General features: G+C 36.3%; 1 protein-coding gene across 7 annotated transcripts in view; it reads right to left on the reverse strand.

Moving 5' to 3' along the window:
• The window catches only part of LOC128999158 (adenomatous polyposis coli protein-like), a 172,968-nt gene that overhangs the window by 70,256 nt on the left and 88,226 nt on the right, over nucleotides 1–14,486 (reverse strand). For all 7 annotated transcript variants that reach the window (XM_054425533.1, XM_054425529.1, XM_054425534.1 and 4 more), the window contains 6 exons: nucleotides 14,147–14,262; nucleotides 8,127–8,315; nucleotides 5,321–5,503; nucleotides 3,307–3,458; nucleotides 1,551–1,825; nucleotides 391–632 (listed from right to left, as the gene is read on the reverse strand). In XM_054425533.1, the coding sequence (XP_054281508.1) occupies nucleotides 391–632; nucleotides 1,551–1,825; nucleotides 3,307–3,458; nucleotides 5,321–5,503; nucleotides 8,127–8,315; nucleotides 14,147–14,262 (1,157 nt within the window). The remainder of the gene's footprint in view (nucleotides 1–390; nucleotides 633–1,550; nucleotides 1,826–3,306; nucleotides 3,459–5,320; nucleotides 5,504–8,126; nucleotides 8,316–14,146; nucleotides 14,263–14,486) is intronic.

Consider the following 14,486-nt stretch of genomic DNA (forward strand, 5'->3'; position numbering starts at 1 on the left):
TGTGATATGTATGTTATTTATTACTTTTTTTAAGGTTGGTGGACTATTTTACCTTGCATTTGCCTGCACGAATTGGTTAAATAGGCTGTGCATGGAACATATTCAGCAAAGCAAGGGGTTAGCCGGTACAGTACAAAGGTGAACTTTACTGATAAAAAGTAGTGGTAGTGATAAGGATCTGAACCCACAACATCGCTGCCATAGGCAAAAAATCCGTGGCGCTACTGACTCGCCAAAATTGACTTGCCTATGCATTTGTGCAAAGTATCTTTGGCAAAATCTAATCTCATCATCAACCTACTATTTTTGAGAATAAAAACTTCTCCACAAAAACAAAATAGGCTAACTTAACGTTTTGTAAGTTTAAAATAGGAAAAAAAGAACACTTACAGGTTTGGGTTCAGACTCTAAATCATGCCTTTTGCTTGGCCCAGGTATCTGAAGGGATCCAGAACGATGGCAGACAGTGGAGCGTTGGCTTCTGTCAAAGACATTCTCTGACTGGGTGCTGGTAACGGACTCGCGACTGTCCCACCTCTCCACTGCTTCTATGTTGTCGCAAGTCTCTGTCAATGTGGAGTCCAACTCCTGTTCAAGTGCTCGACGCTTGCGAACCAGCAAGGATGGCAATCCTGAATGAAATTAATAAATGAGTTTCACAGCAATAGTTAAACAAATTAGAGTGTAACTCTTACTACAGAATATAAATCTCACTGAGCAAACAAACACATTGTCTTTGAATATGCCAGTGTCTACACCCACAGAGAAGTAAGGAACAAAGGATATAGACCTACTCCATAGTACAGTAAAGTGGTGTCTAGCACTAGTGTTGGTATCCAAGGCAAAGTCCAACACCACTCCCCTCACCCTCACGTACTACAACGCTTACGGTGGAGTAAAACCCTGTACCCTGTGCAGTAGGAATTTCTGCACAGTACTCGCCATTCAGGCACATTTTTGCTCGTCACAAGTATATTTCCGGCAAAATATACTAAAGCTTAAAGCGCACGGTTGTCCCAGAAGCGTGTTTCTTCCGTCTCTTACTCTCTGTGCTATACCAGAACTCAGGAGCACTGTGATGTTTTTAAGTGTACATGTCACTTGCCTAAATGATCAGCTGATTGCATCGTCATGACACAGTTCCCTCTCCTTCCGCCCCAAGTCTGGCCTAGCTTGTCACCTAGCAACAGCAGCGCTCCTAGATTCTGATGTGGACAGTAGCAGATTCAAACACAACTTTTTCGGCTCAGTGAAAGTTCTGTTGGTTCTTTATTCAATGCTCTCAACAAATCTTTTGAACCAACAAGAATGGCAATCCTGAAGTTAACACAATGCGTTTTACAGCTACAGTTTCAAAATTAATTTAGAATTTAAATCTTGGTCTCAAAAGTGTTCTGACGAACAAGATTGGCATTCCTAAAATCAATACCTTGAGTTTTACAGTTATATTTTTGTCAGTCTTCCATACAACGAAACATCTGCTATCAATCTAATTCTCCATCACACAAATCATATGTTTAAAAATTAACATTTTCTCATAGTAGACCAACCTCTACTGGCGCGGTCCATGACGTCAGCTTCTGGCCTGGCAGCCATGAGGTTCTTAAGCGCAGCTGAGGATCCCATGCTGATCATCTTGTGTTTGGAGTGGACTAGCGAGCGCAGCATGGGCACAGCTCCCAGCTCCCATAGAGTGCGTTGGTCCTGGGGACATCGAGCGCTCAAATTCCACAGTGTTCCACACGCGTTGGACACAACTGTCAGTGATGCTGACTTGAGTTGCTGTAGCAACAGCGGGATGCAGTTGTGTTCCCTCAGGATGGCCCTGGAAACAATCACAATCTATTTAGTATACATCAGAAAAATGTTCTCTCAAGCCATGACGAAATTGGAAAAACCATTCTCACTCTTCATTGAATCGAAAGATAATTAAATAGACATAGACATAGAGAACACACACACATAGAGACATAGAGAATAACTTGCTTATGAAAAGTTGTGCAGGGATAATGGAATGGGTATGTCAAATTTCCTCCAAAGATTGAAGTTGTGGATGACCGACAAATATGAAATATTTTAGAGTTTTTTAAAAAGACAAGGATTATAAACAAAAACTGATGGGAAGGTCAGCACTTTAATTGTACGAAAAATGGATCTGCATGACTGTCTAAATTCGACATTGAAGATTAATCTGATGGTTTTTTTATTGTTTAGGATAACCTCTTGGTTTCAAGGTTTCCTCTTAGTTTAAAAGTTGACTGTATATTAACCCCCCCCCCTCCCCACCCTTCTGAATTGTAGATAAATAAGGCATATTTAAAAAAAATCTTAATCTACAAGGATTGTAAATAAATTTAGGTCTTCATCAAGATCCCACTATGATCAAATGAGCTAGCTTAGATCTGAGAACAAATCCATATAATCAATTTAATTTATTCACTACAGTTTCAGCTGATTCCTACCCCTACGGAACAATTAGTCTTGTCATAGTAGCCGACAATGGGAAAGAAAATGAACACTCCCGCCAAGTATTTTATAGCCGATGCGCAACCATATGGAACAATTGGTCTCGTCATAGTAGTCATGTGAAAGAAAATGAACACTCCCGCCAAGTATTAATTACATTCTGTGATAAGATTTCTGTGGGAAGGTGTCAAACTTATTGAAAGCCACCGCTATTTGACCTACATGTATGCAGGTAAATGTTGACATAGAAAACATGCACAGATGGCTGTTGTATTTTCACAAGGCCAGTAGCTTACATTCATCAGTTTCTAACATGTCAGTGATTAAAGGTATGGATACTTCCAAGACGATTGGCATGTTTAACACTACCATAGTATCCCGTAGTCCTTGACAGTCTTAAAGTGACGTCCCTATCTATCAGCAGGTACATAATACCAGATGTTTCGTCACATAGCGATTGGCATGCAAAATCCCTCTAACTTCGGTCACTGCCAGCGAGACTAATGAATGACCACAGCCAGCATACACCCTGCTTATGACAATCTCTGAACTCCATTCACTCCTTATGTTCATGTTCTACGTCCAAACACTTTACCCCACGTCCTTCAACTTCTAGTGGGTTTCAATAGTGATCATAGTCAATGGCACAAGACTAGTGATTATTGACACTTGTTGACGTCTACTGTACAAGATTTTAAAACTTCTTTATCCTAAAAAAATTCATACTTCTTCTCTGTAGTACAAGCAGTATTAACTAACGTAAAGTTTCCTTCAAAAATAAACACTGAATGAACAAATAGGGTTAAGTGATACAAGATGTCAATAGTTATAATTTCTAACCTGTAGTCTTCTCTAACGGCTATATGACTAGATATGTTTCGGAGAATTCCTCCAGCGTTTTCAACTATGGCAAGGGTTTTGGAAGGTGCGTCAAGGAACCTCAACATCTCCACTAGAAACTTCAAAGATCCTTTCACTGCACAAATGTCAGCCTGTAAAAACACGTTAGGTATTAGGACATCCAACATCAAGTAAAAACATTGTTTACCAACTGAAACAAGAGAAAGTTTATTTTTATGGTTCATTTTGGGTAGTGACAGAGAAGTCAAAAGGAATGTTAACGTAGTCAATTATGCAATCTTTAAAAAAACTGTATCATAATGGACTTTGTCAAACAAAGATTAAAAGGCTTAGCTTTTTTGATTTGCTAAATAAGTTTAGTATAGCAATCCAAATCAATAATAATAGCTTTTAAATACAAAATTTAATACTTGTTACCCAAAGATACCACGGATTCATTACTTTTCTATAAAAAGAAATTACTAAAAAAAAAATTTATGAAAACCACATCAATGTTGTAAAAGATTTGTGATGGGAATGGCAAATTCATCTTAAATTAAGTTTCACTTTATACTAAAATTAAAATGTGGTGTGAACAAAGTAGACCTTAAAATAGAATATTGACTTTTATATACTGAAATACACATCATACCTAAATAGATCAGCTGTAGCCAATTTTTTATATTTAATAAGTTAGTGTATGAGTTGTAGCTGAATGAGACCATATCCTTAAATGAGCCACTTAGTGTGCAACAATCTAATATTACTTAATAGTTATTTGTGCAACTAGTGACCAAAGGGAGCAATTGACTCACTCGAGAGAAATACTTACTGTGGAATGTTTTCTCGAGTGAGGCAATTGCACTTTGCACTCGAGTTGCACATTATATTTTTCCTACAGTTACCATAAAACAAATAAATTGGTAAAGAACCGTGACATATTTTTACACAGAAGTGAACTTTTAATATTACATTTCATGATACAACAGTACAACAGCTGACCAGCTGATTTACAGCCAGTGCTGCCAACGTATTTCGCACGCATACGACCTTGTCTGCATGTTACACGCTCACTATTTCGTGCCTTCACGTTGCAAATCTGGAGTGAGTGAGACAAAGTAATTAGAGTGAGACAATGTTAACATTGTCTCACTGATGAGCAAATTGGCCACTTTGCTTTCTCAAATCAGTGAGAGAACATGTAGGCCTACATTGTTAGGTAACTGTAGGAAAATGCTATTTTCTCCCCTAGTTTTTGTAACTGTAATAGTTCAAGTGACATACAAATTGCAGTTACAACAAGTTGTCCTTTCAGGTTAGCTTTTTAAAACTTGGTGATTTGTCAGAAACTAGTTATTCTCATCAGCACAACCAACTGATAAACTGACTACATCTTGATATGGGTATACAATGTCCAGTTCTATTGTTAAAAGATTAAAGGCTTATGTTCTGCCTACCGGACATCGGTTTAACCAGACTACACTCGGCGGAAATGAAATATCTTTAACCGACAAGTTCTAACAGCACATCAGTTTAACCGGACTATATTGGCAGGAAGTGGGCGGTACTGAAACGACTGTTCTCGTGGGAAAGATTTAAGACATGTGACCACGTGTCTAAATACAATGCTCTCCTAAATTTAAGTCAAACACTCTTTACAGTATGCATTTAAACGTTCCGTTTTAACGAGTTTTTGGGGACGTCGGTTTAACCGGAAACCCCGTTATCCGGACTGGCGTCGGTCCGGAGTCGTCCGGATAAGCGGGAGTCTACTGTAGTTCTTTTAACACAAAAACACACACACAACACAAACACGTAGTGTTTTTGTGTTAAATGAACTATGACGAAGCCATTTGGTATATAACTCTTCACTAGTGCTCGGCTGAAGATGACACAGTAGTGTCAATCATAATAATTATCTCCAGCTCAGGGGCATAACGATGAATTCAAATGTAAATTGCCTATGACAATAAACTATTTGATTTTATTGATTTGACTTATATAAAGCACTTACTTTGTTCATGTTACAGTGTGCAGACAGGTTCCACAAGGCAGATAGGACGGACTTGATGGTTGATTCTTTCTTGACGTCCATCGCCGTTACCATGAGGGCAGTGCAAGCGTCCACCTGGCGCAGCGCTTGCTTGCTCTGGGCGTCGGCTCTCCAAGACAAGTTACGTAGAACACTTGCGGTCACCTACACATGTGAACAATTGTTGTGAACTTTGAGGTTAGGTTTTGGAAGAGCACATAAGAATGCATTAAGGAAGAAGGAATGGATACACAATGACATCACAGGAGAAAATAGGTTCCTGACAGTAAAAATAAAATAAGTTCAAAAAACAATTAATTTGATATTCTGCTTTTACAAGGGAGTTTCTTTAGAAGAGTTAGTAGAAATTATTTTTACTTTGTAGAGATGAAATACATAATTGATTGTGTTGGATTTGAATTCTAGAGTTTTATTCTTTTTAATTTTACAATACTAAAAATTATTTTTAGGGGTGTGCAATGCATTGAAATTCCCATTTGATTGGATGAATCGAATCGCAATTTGATTCAGTGGTGATCAAAAAACTATTCGATTCATGAGGGAGTCAGTACCCATATACGAAAAACGCCTGCAGAAAGTCAATGCAATACCCGCAATACAGGAACACGTTGTTGATGCGTTTCCTTTCCGAAGGCATTCTTATTTTTAATGAATTCTTTGCTTGTAAATATTGCTTTTAACCCTAGAGCTGGCAATAGTGTAATGCTGTACTGGCACAGGGATATTATTGATTATGTAATATCATTTTTAAACCATTATAAAAATTAGAAATAGCAACATAACTATGGATTGTTATATATCATTTTGTTCAGAATAAGACAAAAAACAATAATATAGGTGGTTCACATGGTTACCAAAAAAAAAATTTTTTTTAGTTTTTTTTTTCAAATTGTAGGCATTATTATTATTTTTTTTATGTTTTTATATTCCGTCGTATAGCTAAGTAGATGTAAGACTTATCATCATAAGGTAAATTGTAAAGTTGTGATAAATTTTGTGCTGATTCCAAAAACATATAGTTTATATAGCTTATTTTGTGTATTTTGTTTGATAGCCCTATTACTATGTCAATCGTACCCTCGCACTAGTACCAAATAATCATCCAACCCAGGTCATGTACAAAATCGTACACCTTATATAATATATAATTCCAGGGTACTCTGGTTTGTATTATTTAACTTATTTATTACAACAGTAGACCTAAAAAGTGAACAAACCTAAAAAAAAAAAAAAAAATTATATATAGGCCTACCGTAATACCTGCATTGGCGCCGTATATCCGGCGTTGCCATTTCGGCCGTGGCCGTTCGCGCCGTATATCCGGCCTTTGCCAGTGCTAGGGTTAAGGGTTTTATAATTTTTTGTTTTACAATGAATTGGTATGACGTTTTGTTAAGTGTAAGCAGTGTGAGACATGTTTTACTTCTGTAAACATAGCCAAAACAAGTCACTCCAAAATCATTCTAAAAATAACACAAAGTCTGAAAAATTGTTACTTGATACTTAAAGATTGATGTTTTAGACTGATGAATTTAGTATTTTTGTAGTTCTGCTATGAATACCTTGTAGTTTGTAGGTCTGATTCTATCTTCTCATTTTATCAATGTAAACCAATTGTAAGTTTCAGTATTAATCTTGCAAATGTTTTTAGGATTTGTTAAGAGATTAGCAGGCTTACCTGAATGGGACAGAATGTATATAGTGTCAAGTTTTGTATTTCCTGTGCCAGTTTGGACTCTTTCCCATTCAGGTAAGCCTGCTGTTCTCTAAAAAAGTCCTAAAAACCTAGGTCCTTGTGATCTATGTTACACCCTTAACTTGCAAATGTTTTTATTTGTTTACACCAAAACTTATCTTTATTTGTAAAATCAATATTATAAAATAGATAACATGCTTAACAATATGATTCTGCAAGTAAAAGTTATGAAATAGGCAAGTAAAACAGCTCACTGACATAACATTATTATTTTTATTTTAAAGACTGCTCAGAGAAGATACCTTGTGCACTCGTTTGAAGATGTTCGCTGGTATGGCACAATAAATTATTTAATTTAATTTGAGCAAAAATGTTTAATTAACAGCAATTTAATTGCGCCCGTTATGAAAGTGCTAAGAGCTGTTATGAAAGTTCTAATTTAAAAAAAAGAGGTTGATGAGAAACATCATTCATTCATTCAAGGAAGTACAATACAAGAAGGAATCAGTAAATTTTAAATGACATCACCGACAACATCAATTCCTCGCTAAGACAACCTGTCAAGCTTCTGACTAAGTCAAGGCCTCATCGATTCTTAAGTTTCTTAAGTCAAGGAAAAGGATTTTGTTAAATTAAACTGAATCAAACAATCAAAAGTGGAATTTTGAGAACCCCACCGGCTAACTCACTCGTGCTTAAGTAATTCATCAAATCTCGCCTACCAGTTCTAGTCGCCCATTTAAGCTTAGGCGGCGCTACACAATGCAATACATAGCAAGCTTACTAATGCATTGCTTAGCCTGTGGAAGGGACCATAGTAAATAAACAGTGTTTGGCTTGGGCGGAAGTTGGTGGCAATAGTAATTAATTATGAATTGTACACAACACCTGTTTTGTTTCTTTTTAAAAAAAGGATAGAGGACACAAATTTATTTTAACTTTGATTTGATTGAATATGGAAATTTCATGTTTTGCATATGAAACTGTATTGATTTTTGATCATAAAAAGTTCCAGCATCAAAATGTTTAATTTGCTGAAACCCCAAATCTTAAACCAGCCTAAGATGTTACCTGTCTAAGATCTTCGCTAGGAGACTGCAACTGCCCGACCAGAGCAACGAGAAACCCTCTCATAGAGCACAGTAACGCCTTGTTGTTGCAGTCTCCGAAGGTGAGGTTTGTGAGGGCCATACCTCCGTAGCGTCTGACCGTCACACAGTCGTAGTTGCTACTTTCAGCACCGTGAGCCTCATTGTCCACCTAAGATACATTCAATATTGTGAGATAAATCTCTCCTAGAACATGGTAACCTTGTTGTATCAAATGTGAAGTGAGCAAAAGTGTGCGAGGCCTGTGTGGCACATCAGCGCACAACTGCACTCTATAGACCAGTTGCACCAGCAGAAGACAATCTGCATAACACGGGAACATCAAATAGTGCAGTTTATTATTTACTTTAAGTCTTGTGATGTAGTGAAAAATGCATATTTAGTCTTACGATGGAATAGTTTGGACAAGGATTTGGTCTTGTAATGATTGTGTTGAAACTTAAATTATTATTTACTGTATTTAGATTTCTAATTCAAGGTAAATCAAAAACCTCAGATAAGCAATTTGGTGATATTGAATCTATTGTTTGACTTTTAATAACTGTTATTTACTTGAACACAAATTAAAACCTATTGTTAGATGTTTATCAACAGAAACTCTACAATAAATATTTAGGGATGGACTGTACATTAAGTTTATGACGAGATTTTTATTTCCTTCCTAATTTTTGGAACAAAATGAGATGTATATACCTCTGCAACTAGAAAACACAAGTTTGTTATTTTTAATTTGGGTAAAATTCTTGCATATGGCAAAAATAACAAAAAAATCAATTTACGTTCTTTATTGTTCTGTTCTATGCCATCATCACTATAATTTGTGATCACAGCTCTATCATTAATATCTCCTGTGATCGTAGGGACGTCAACATCGTCAAACACAATGGCAAACAAATTGTGAACATCTCAAGATTGTGTGGACAACATCACCATTTCCCGCAATAGCAACGAAATTGAAGACATTTTCACGATTGCAGTCACCACTTGTGATCACAGTAAAATTTCTAACATTTGGAAAGAAACCCGTCTTGGAAAATTTCAAATTAATTTAATCACACCCGAATAATACTGGGAACATATTTTTCCTGAATCCCCCAAAATTTTGAGAGCCGTCCATCCCTAACAACACTTCAAAAAGTTTAAGTTATTCACAAATTTGAAATATTGCTACAACTATTTTGTTACCTTACAATATCCTTGTTTGTTGTTGGCAAACTTGGCCTACATGTTTCATGGCAACTACCACATCATCAGGTTTATCCTCTTCTCAAGTTCGTCATAAACTTAAAATAGAAAACACAGAACAAGAGTATTCTGCGTTTTCTATTTTAAGTTTATGACGAACCTGAGAAGAGGATAACCCTGATGATGTGGTAGTTGTCACAAAACATGTAGTTTACCAACAACAATCAAGGATATTATAAGGTAACAAAATAATTTGAGTAATATAAAGCAATATCCAGAAGTAGGACTATGAATTCTGATTGAAATAATGATTTTCTAAATAACAAGGATACTCAGGAATTTCAAGGAAGGAAGGAAGGACCTTGGTGCTGCAGATAAGGTTTTCAATGGGTGCCATGGTGTCTCACCATCAAACAGTCATGGTTGTCATTTCTAGCACTGTGAACTTTATTTTCAACCTAGATTAGGTTAGATTAGATTAGATACAACACACCAGGGTGTGCATTTTAATGCTAAGATGAGTGAATGATGAGAATTGAATGAATGAGATGACAGCTATGTCATAGAAAAGTTAACATTGCATTATTTCATTACCGACTGAGATGAACTTGCTTTTTAGTCAGGTGATGATCAGTTATCATCAAGATCAGCAAATTCAGCCTTGATTTATAGAAAAGCATTTGACTTTTCTCACAATCGAACCGGCGAGCTTCTAACTACCAGACGAGCTTTATTTCCCACTTTTTTGAGCTTTTTTTGAGCTTTTTTATTACTCTATCTAGCTATTCAATACATTGCTAGTAGAACTCTCTGGTGGAACAAAATACTATTGGTCAAGACCAGAAATTTAAAATCTTGAAACCAAAACCGAAACTTTAAAAAATTTGAATCCTGAATCTCAAATCTCAAAACCTAAACACAAAACCTTTGAGACCCCCACCTATTTGAGATGCCTTTTGAAGTTCAGAATACAATTTACTTGTTTAATTACTGTTAATATTGCTACCAGCTTATGTGAAAACACTGTTGAAAACAATAATAATGATGCAAAAAAGTCAGCAGTTTCAAAAATAAAACTGCCAAAATCTTCAACTAATTTAGAAACTTTTGAATCTTAAAACCGAAACTTTTCCAAAGTTTGATGGTTTTGAGATTTGAGATTCGGTTTTGACACATCACTAGAACACAGAGGCGACTCCCTATATCAATCTTAAAGAATCATAATGTGAAGAGGTACATAGAGAACATGCCCAGCAGACTTGTGCTTATCAGCTGATTATTATCCAAGTATTTTGTTGGTGACATGAAATAGTTATTTGTGTAACTAGTGGGCTCGGCGGGTGCGGAATGATCTCGAGTGCAGCAAAGGCCATTTGCACTCGTGTTACACATTATATTTTTCCTACAGTCACTATAAAGCATATAAATAATTAGTCTTTCAAACACTATACAACAAGTTTTTAGGTTCAGCTGGCAACACAAATAGGTGCCCTAGAGAAAGTAGTACCCGGTCCGTATCACTCCGCTAATTTTCCTCGGCAAGAAATGTGCTCCGCGACTTGAGAATATAGTTCCGTATGTTTTTGTAATTTGAAGTGGTTTCCGCGCCAAAAAAAATTCTTTAAAGGTATTTTCTTGTTTATTAAGATCGTTGGAATGTTTTAAAAACGTTTAAAAGAAAAGTCTAGAAAGTACAGAAATACCTAAACTATAAACACAAAACGACAGGTTAAATTGTAGTTGTAATAGTCAATCAGCTGCTCTTAGTATTATTATCTTTAAGTGTTGCTAACCTATTTCCAAGCGTACACGGATTACGTGCATAGAACAACGCTGTTTTGTGTTGTTTCGTTGGAATCCTGATGTGCGCCAAAGTATAAACAGTACGACAAAGTATAAATATGCAGCAATTAGCAGCTTTCTGTACTATAAACAGTACAAGGAAGCCAACTTTGTCGGGTGACTGTAGGAAAAACAATTAATTAAAATATTGCTTTTCATTTTACATTGTGTTTATAAAATAAAAACTATTCTAGACACATCTACATCAAGAAAACAGTTGAATAGGTAAGGCAATTGTCAATATTTATAAGAGAGCTATGAGTATGAAGGGTGAATTGCACAATCCCCCAAATTACTATTACCCTAGTCAACAGAAGTTAAAAGCTGATGAAATGATAGCAAAACAAATTAATAAGGAAGTTTGCAACACATGTTCAATAATTTATGGTTAAAGATTTCTGTTACTAAACAGTCTAATTCCACTTTCCTTGAACATATTAAAGGCAATTGCTTTGTTATCATTGGCTTTCCTCAATTGTGACCATGATGTACATAGATGGTACAGTTTAAAGAATTTGAAATGAAAATGAAATGAAATGAAAATCCTTCTTTATTGAGGCGAACTTAGGACCTCACGGTCCTTTCTTACAGTTAACCTCTAGAAAACTAACAATACTGATAAACATTAACAAAATAAAACAATTAAGATTGAAATAAACAAATAGGTGTAACATTACATAAATGCATTTCCCTAACACACAATCACACACGCATACACCCTCTGCTGCACCCAGGCCTAATGCACGCCATCCCGCCACGCCACGGCCATCCGGTTAAGGTAATATTATTTCAGCGCCACCGTCAGTCGGGATCGGCTTTCTAAGGATTTAATGGGATAAGGTACAGAGTTCCAAAGGCGGCATGCAGTTACTAAAAAAGATTTGTTGTAAAGAGTCGTCCTGTGATGAGGAATACGCAGCGTGGACGAGCCAGAGCGAGTATTCCCTGCGCCTCTTTCACGCAAAAATTCAAACTTGTTGGCTAGATAATTTGGAGTTCCAAGATTAATGGCTGAATGAGTAATTGAAAGTATTCGGATGTTTCTGATGTCATCTAATTTCAAAATTGATTCATTTATATAATATGGTGTGACATGATCGTCACGTCTAAGATTGAACAAAAATCTAATGCAGTAATTTTGAACACGTTGTAATTTTGTAGCCAAAGCCACAGTCATGTCATTAACCACCGTGTTGCAATAGTTGAAGTGTGGAAATGCGAGTGATTTGACCAGTAAGAGTTTAATATGAAACGGTAGGAGTCGTTGCATCTTTTTCAGTGTGTGAATGGCTGCAAATACTCTTTTACAAGTATTTACCACCGCGTCAGTCCAGTCTAATGTGCGGTTTAATGTCAAACCAAGACTTTTTACTTTGTCTTGATATGTCAAAGTGGTTCTGTTCACGGTAAGTTTTGGTAAATTGTCTACATCAAGTGTGCTAAGTAACCGTGGGTGGATGATTGGCTTTGTTTTGTCAGGATTGAGTCTTAGTCCATTCTCTGCTGCCCAGTGAGCAATGTTGTCGATGTCTTGATTCATTAAGTTTATAGTCTCATTCGTATGACTGACTTTAAAATGAGAGTAGATTTGCAAGTCGTCAGCATAAAAATGAAACTTTACGTGATGTAGTACTGTAGTTATGTCATTTATGTATATTGTGAAAAGCAGTGGACCAAGAATTGAGCCCTGAGGAACTCCACAGGGAACATGTTTCCAGTCGGACGTCAAGTTGTCATGACACACACACTGCTTTCGGCCCTGAAGATATGATCTCATCCATTTTAATGAATTGTCAGAGAATCCTATAAGCTGGAGTTTGGTTAGAAGAATGTTATGGTTTACTGTGTCGAAAGCTTTACTGAAGTCAAATAATGTCAAAATGGTACATTGGCTACGGTCCATAGCAGATCGTATATCATCAGTGATATGAAGCATTGCTGTTTCTGTGCTAAAATATTTACGGAAACCTGACTGAAATATATTAAGAATATTGTTTTGTGACAGAAAGTCAGACACTTGGGAGTGAACAACTCTTTCTAGGGCTTTAGAGAGAGCAGGAAGAATGCTTATTGGTCTGTAGTCTTGCGGAAGCGATGGGGATGAGATCTTATTCAAGGGACGGACTAGCGCAGTCTTCCAATTTTCTGGGAAAATGCCCAATCTCAGTGAGGTGTTGAATATGAAAGTTATTGTTGGGAGGAGAGCAAACAAGATACGTTTGATTAAGGAAATTGGGATTCTGTCAGAACCAGTGGCATCAGACGTTATCCGTCTTATAGCCTTCAAAACATCAACCTGCAATACTGGCTTAAAGTTAAATTGAGGAATATTAGGCAATTGACGTAATTTTAACTCAGTTAAATGGTTCTAAACTATTTTACTGTTTTCATGTGATGATACTGATACGAAATAATTGTTCAATTTGTACATTGTTGAATTTGTACATTTATCTGAGTAATCGCAATAAAAACGCTTCCAGAATAAAGTATAATTTGTATGTGCGAGTCAAGAATTAAAAAAATATTACTTTGTCATGATTTCGTCTTAAAAGCTTTAATTACAACAAAACACACAACAAAACTAGACTTATTTACAGGTTTTCCATAAGGTTTAAACCTACAAGGTTTTGCATGGTTAAGTTTGTAATTTATTACAATTGCAATCTTCACAATGAAACTCTGTCATATCACTAATGTTGTGAAACTGTGTCATATCACTAATATGGTATACATTATGGCCTTATTGCAGATTGCCATCTTTAGAGCAGTAACAGAATACACTGGTAGATGGATATATTCAACGAGACCGAAATATCAGCACAACATCCATTAATATGAACTGGTTTTCCTGAAGATTGTGATAGCGTAATAAATTGTAAATAAGAATGTATAGAAGAATAAATGTTAAAAAACAAATAAATCAAATCTGATACAATGGAAACATGATTTTTTCACCTGAATAAGACATGCGATGGCTTGTAGAGCTCCTAGCTGACACATGGCTTCACGATGATCTCCGTCGAAAGAAAGCTTCATCAGCGCAGCTATGTGTACACAGGGGTGTGGGTCTTCTGCGAAAATATTAGAGGTTGTTAGGGTTGCTTGAAGTTTGAACTGATTGTCAAAAAGTCTGAGAAAACAACAAAATTCTCCAGAGTGTTGGATATTGTGGTTGTGCAGACTAAGACTATACAGACTTGCTAATCCTTCACATTCAATTATTGGACATATATTAAGACAATTTTTTAACAGAGATAGACGAGATTGGCAGGATTGCTCAATTGTTGCTCAATGT

The sequence above is a fragment of the Macrosteles quadrilineatus genome, unplaced genomic scaffold (assembly GCF_028750875.1).
Source record: "Macrosteles quadrilineatus isolate MER2022 unplaced genomic scaffold, UCM_ALF_1.0 Scaffold_7__1_contigs__length_78375512, whole genome shotgun sequence".
Taxonomy (NCBI): Eukaryota; Metazoa; Arthropoda; class Insecta; order Hemiptera; family Cicadellidae; genus Macrosteles; species Macrosteles quadrilineatus.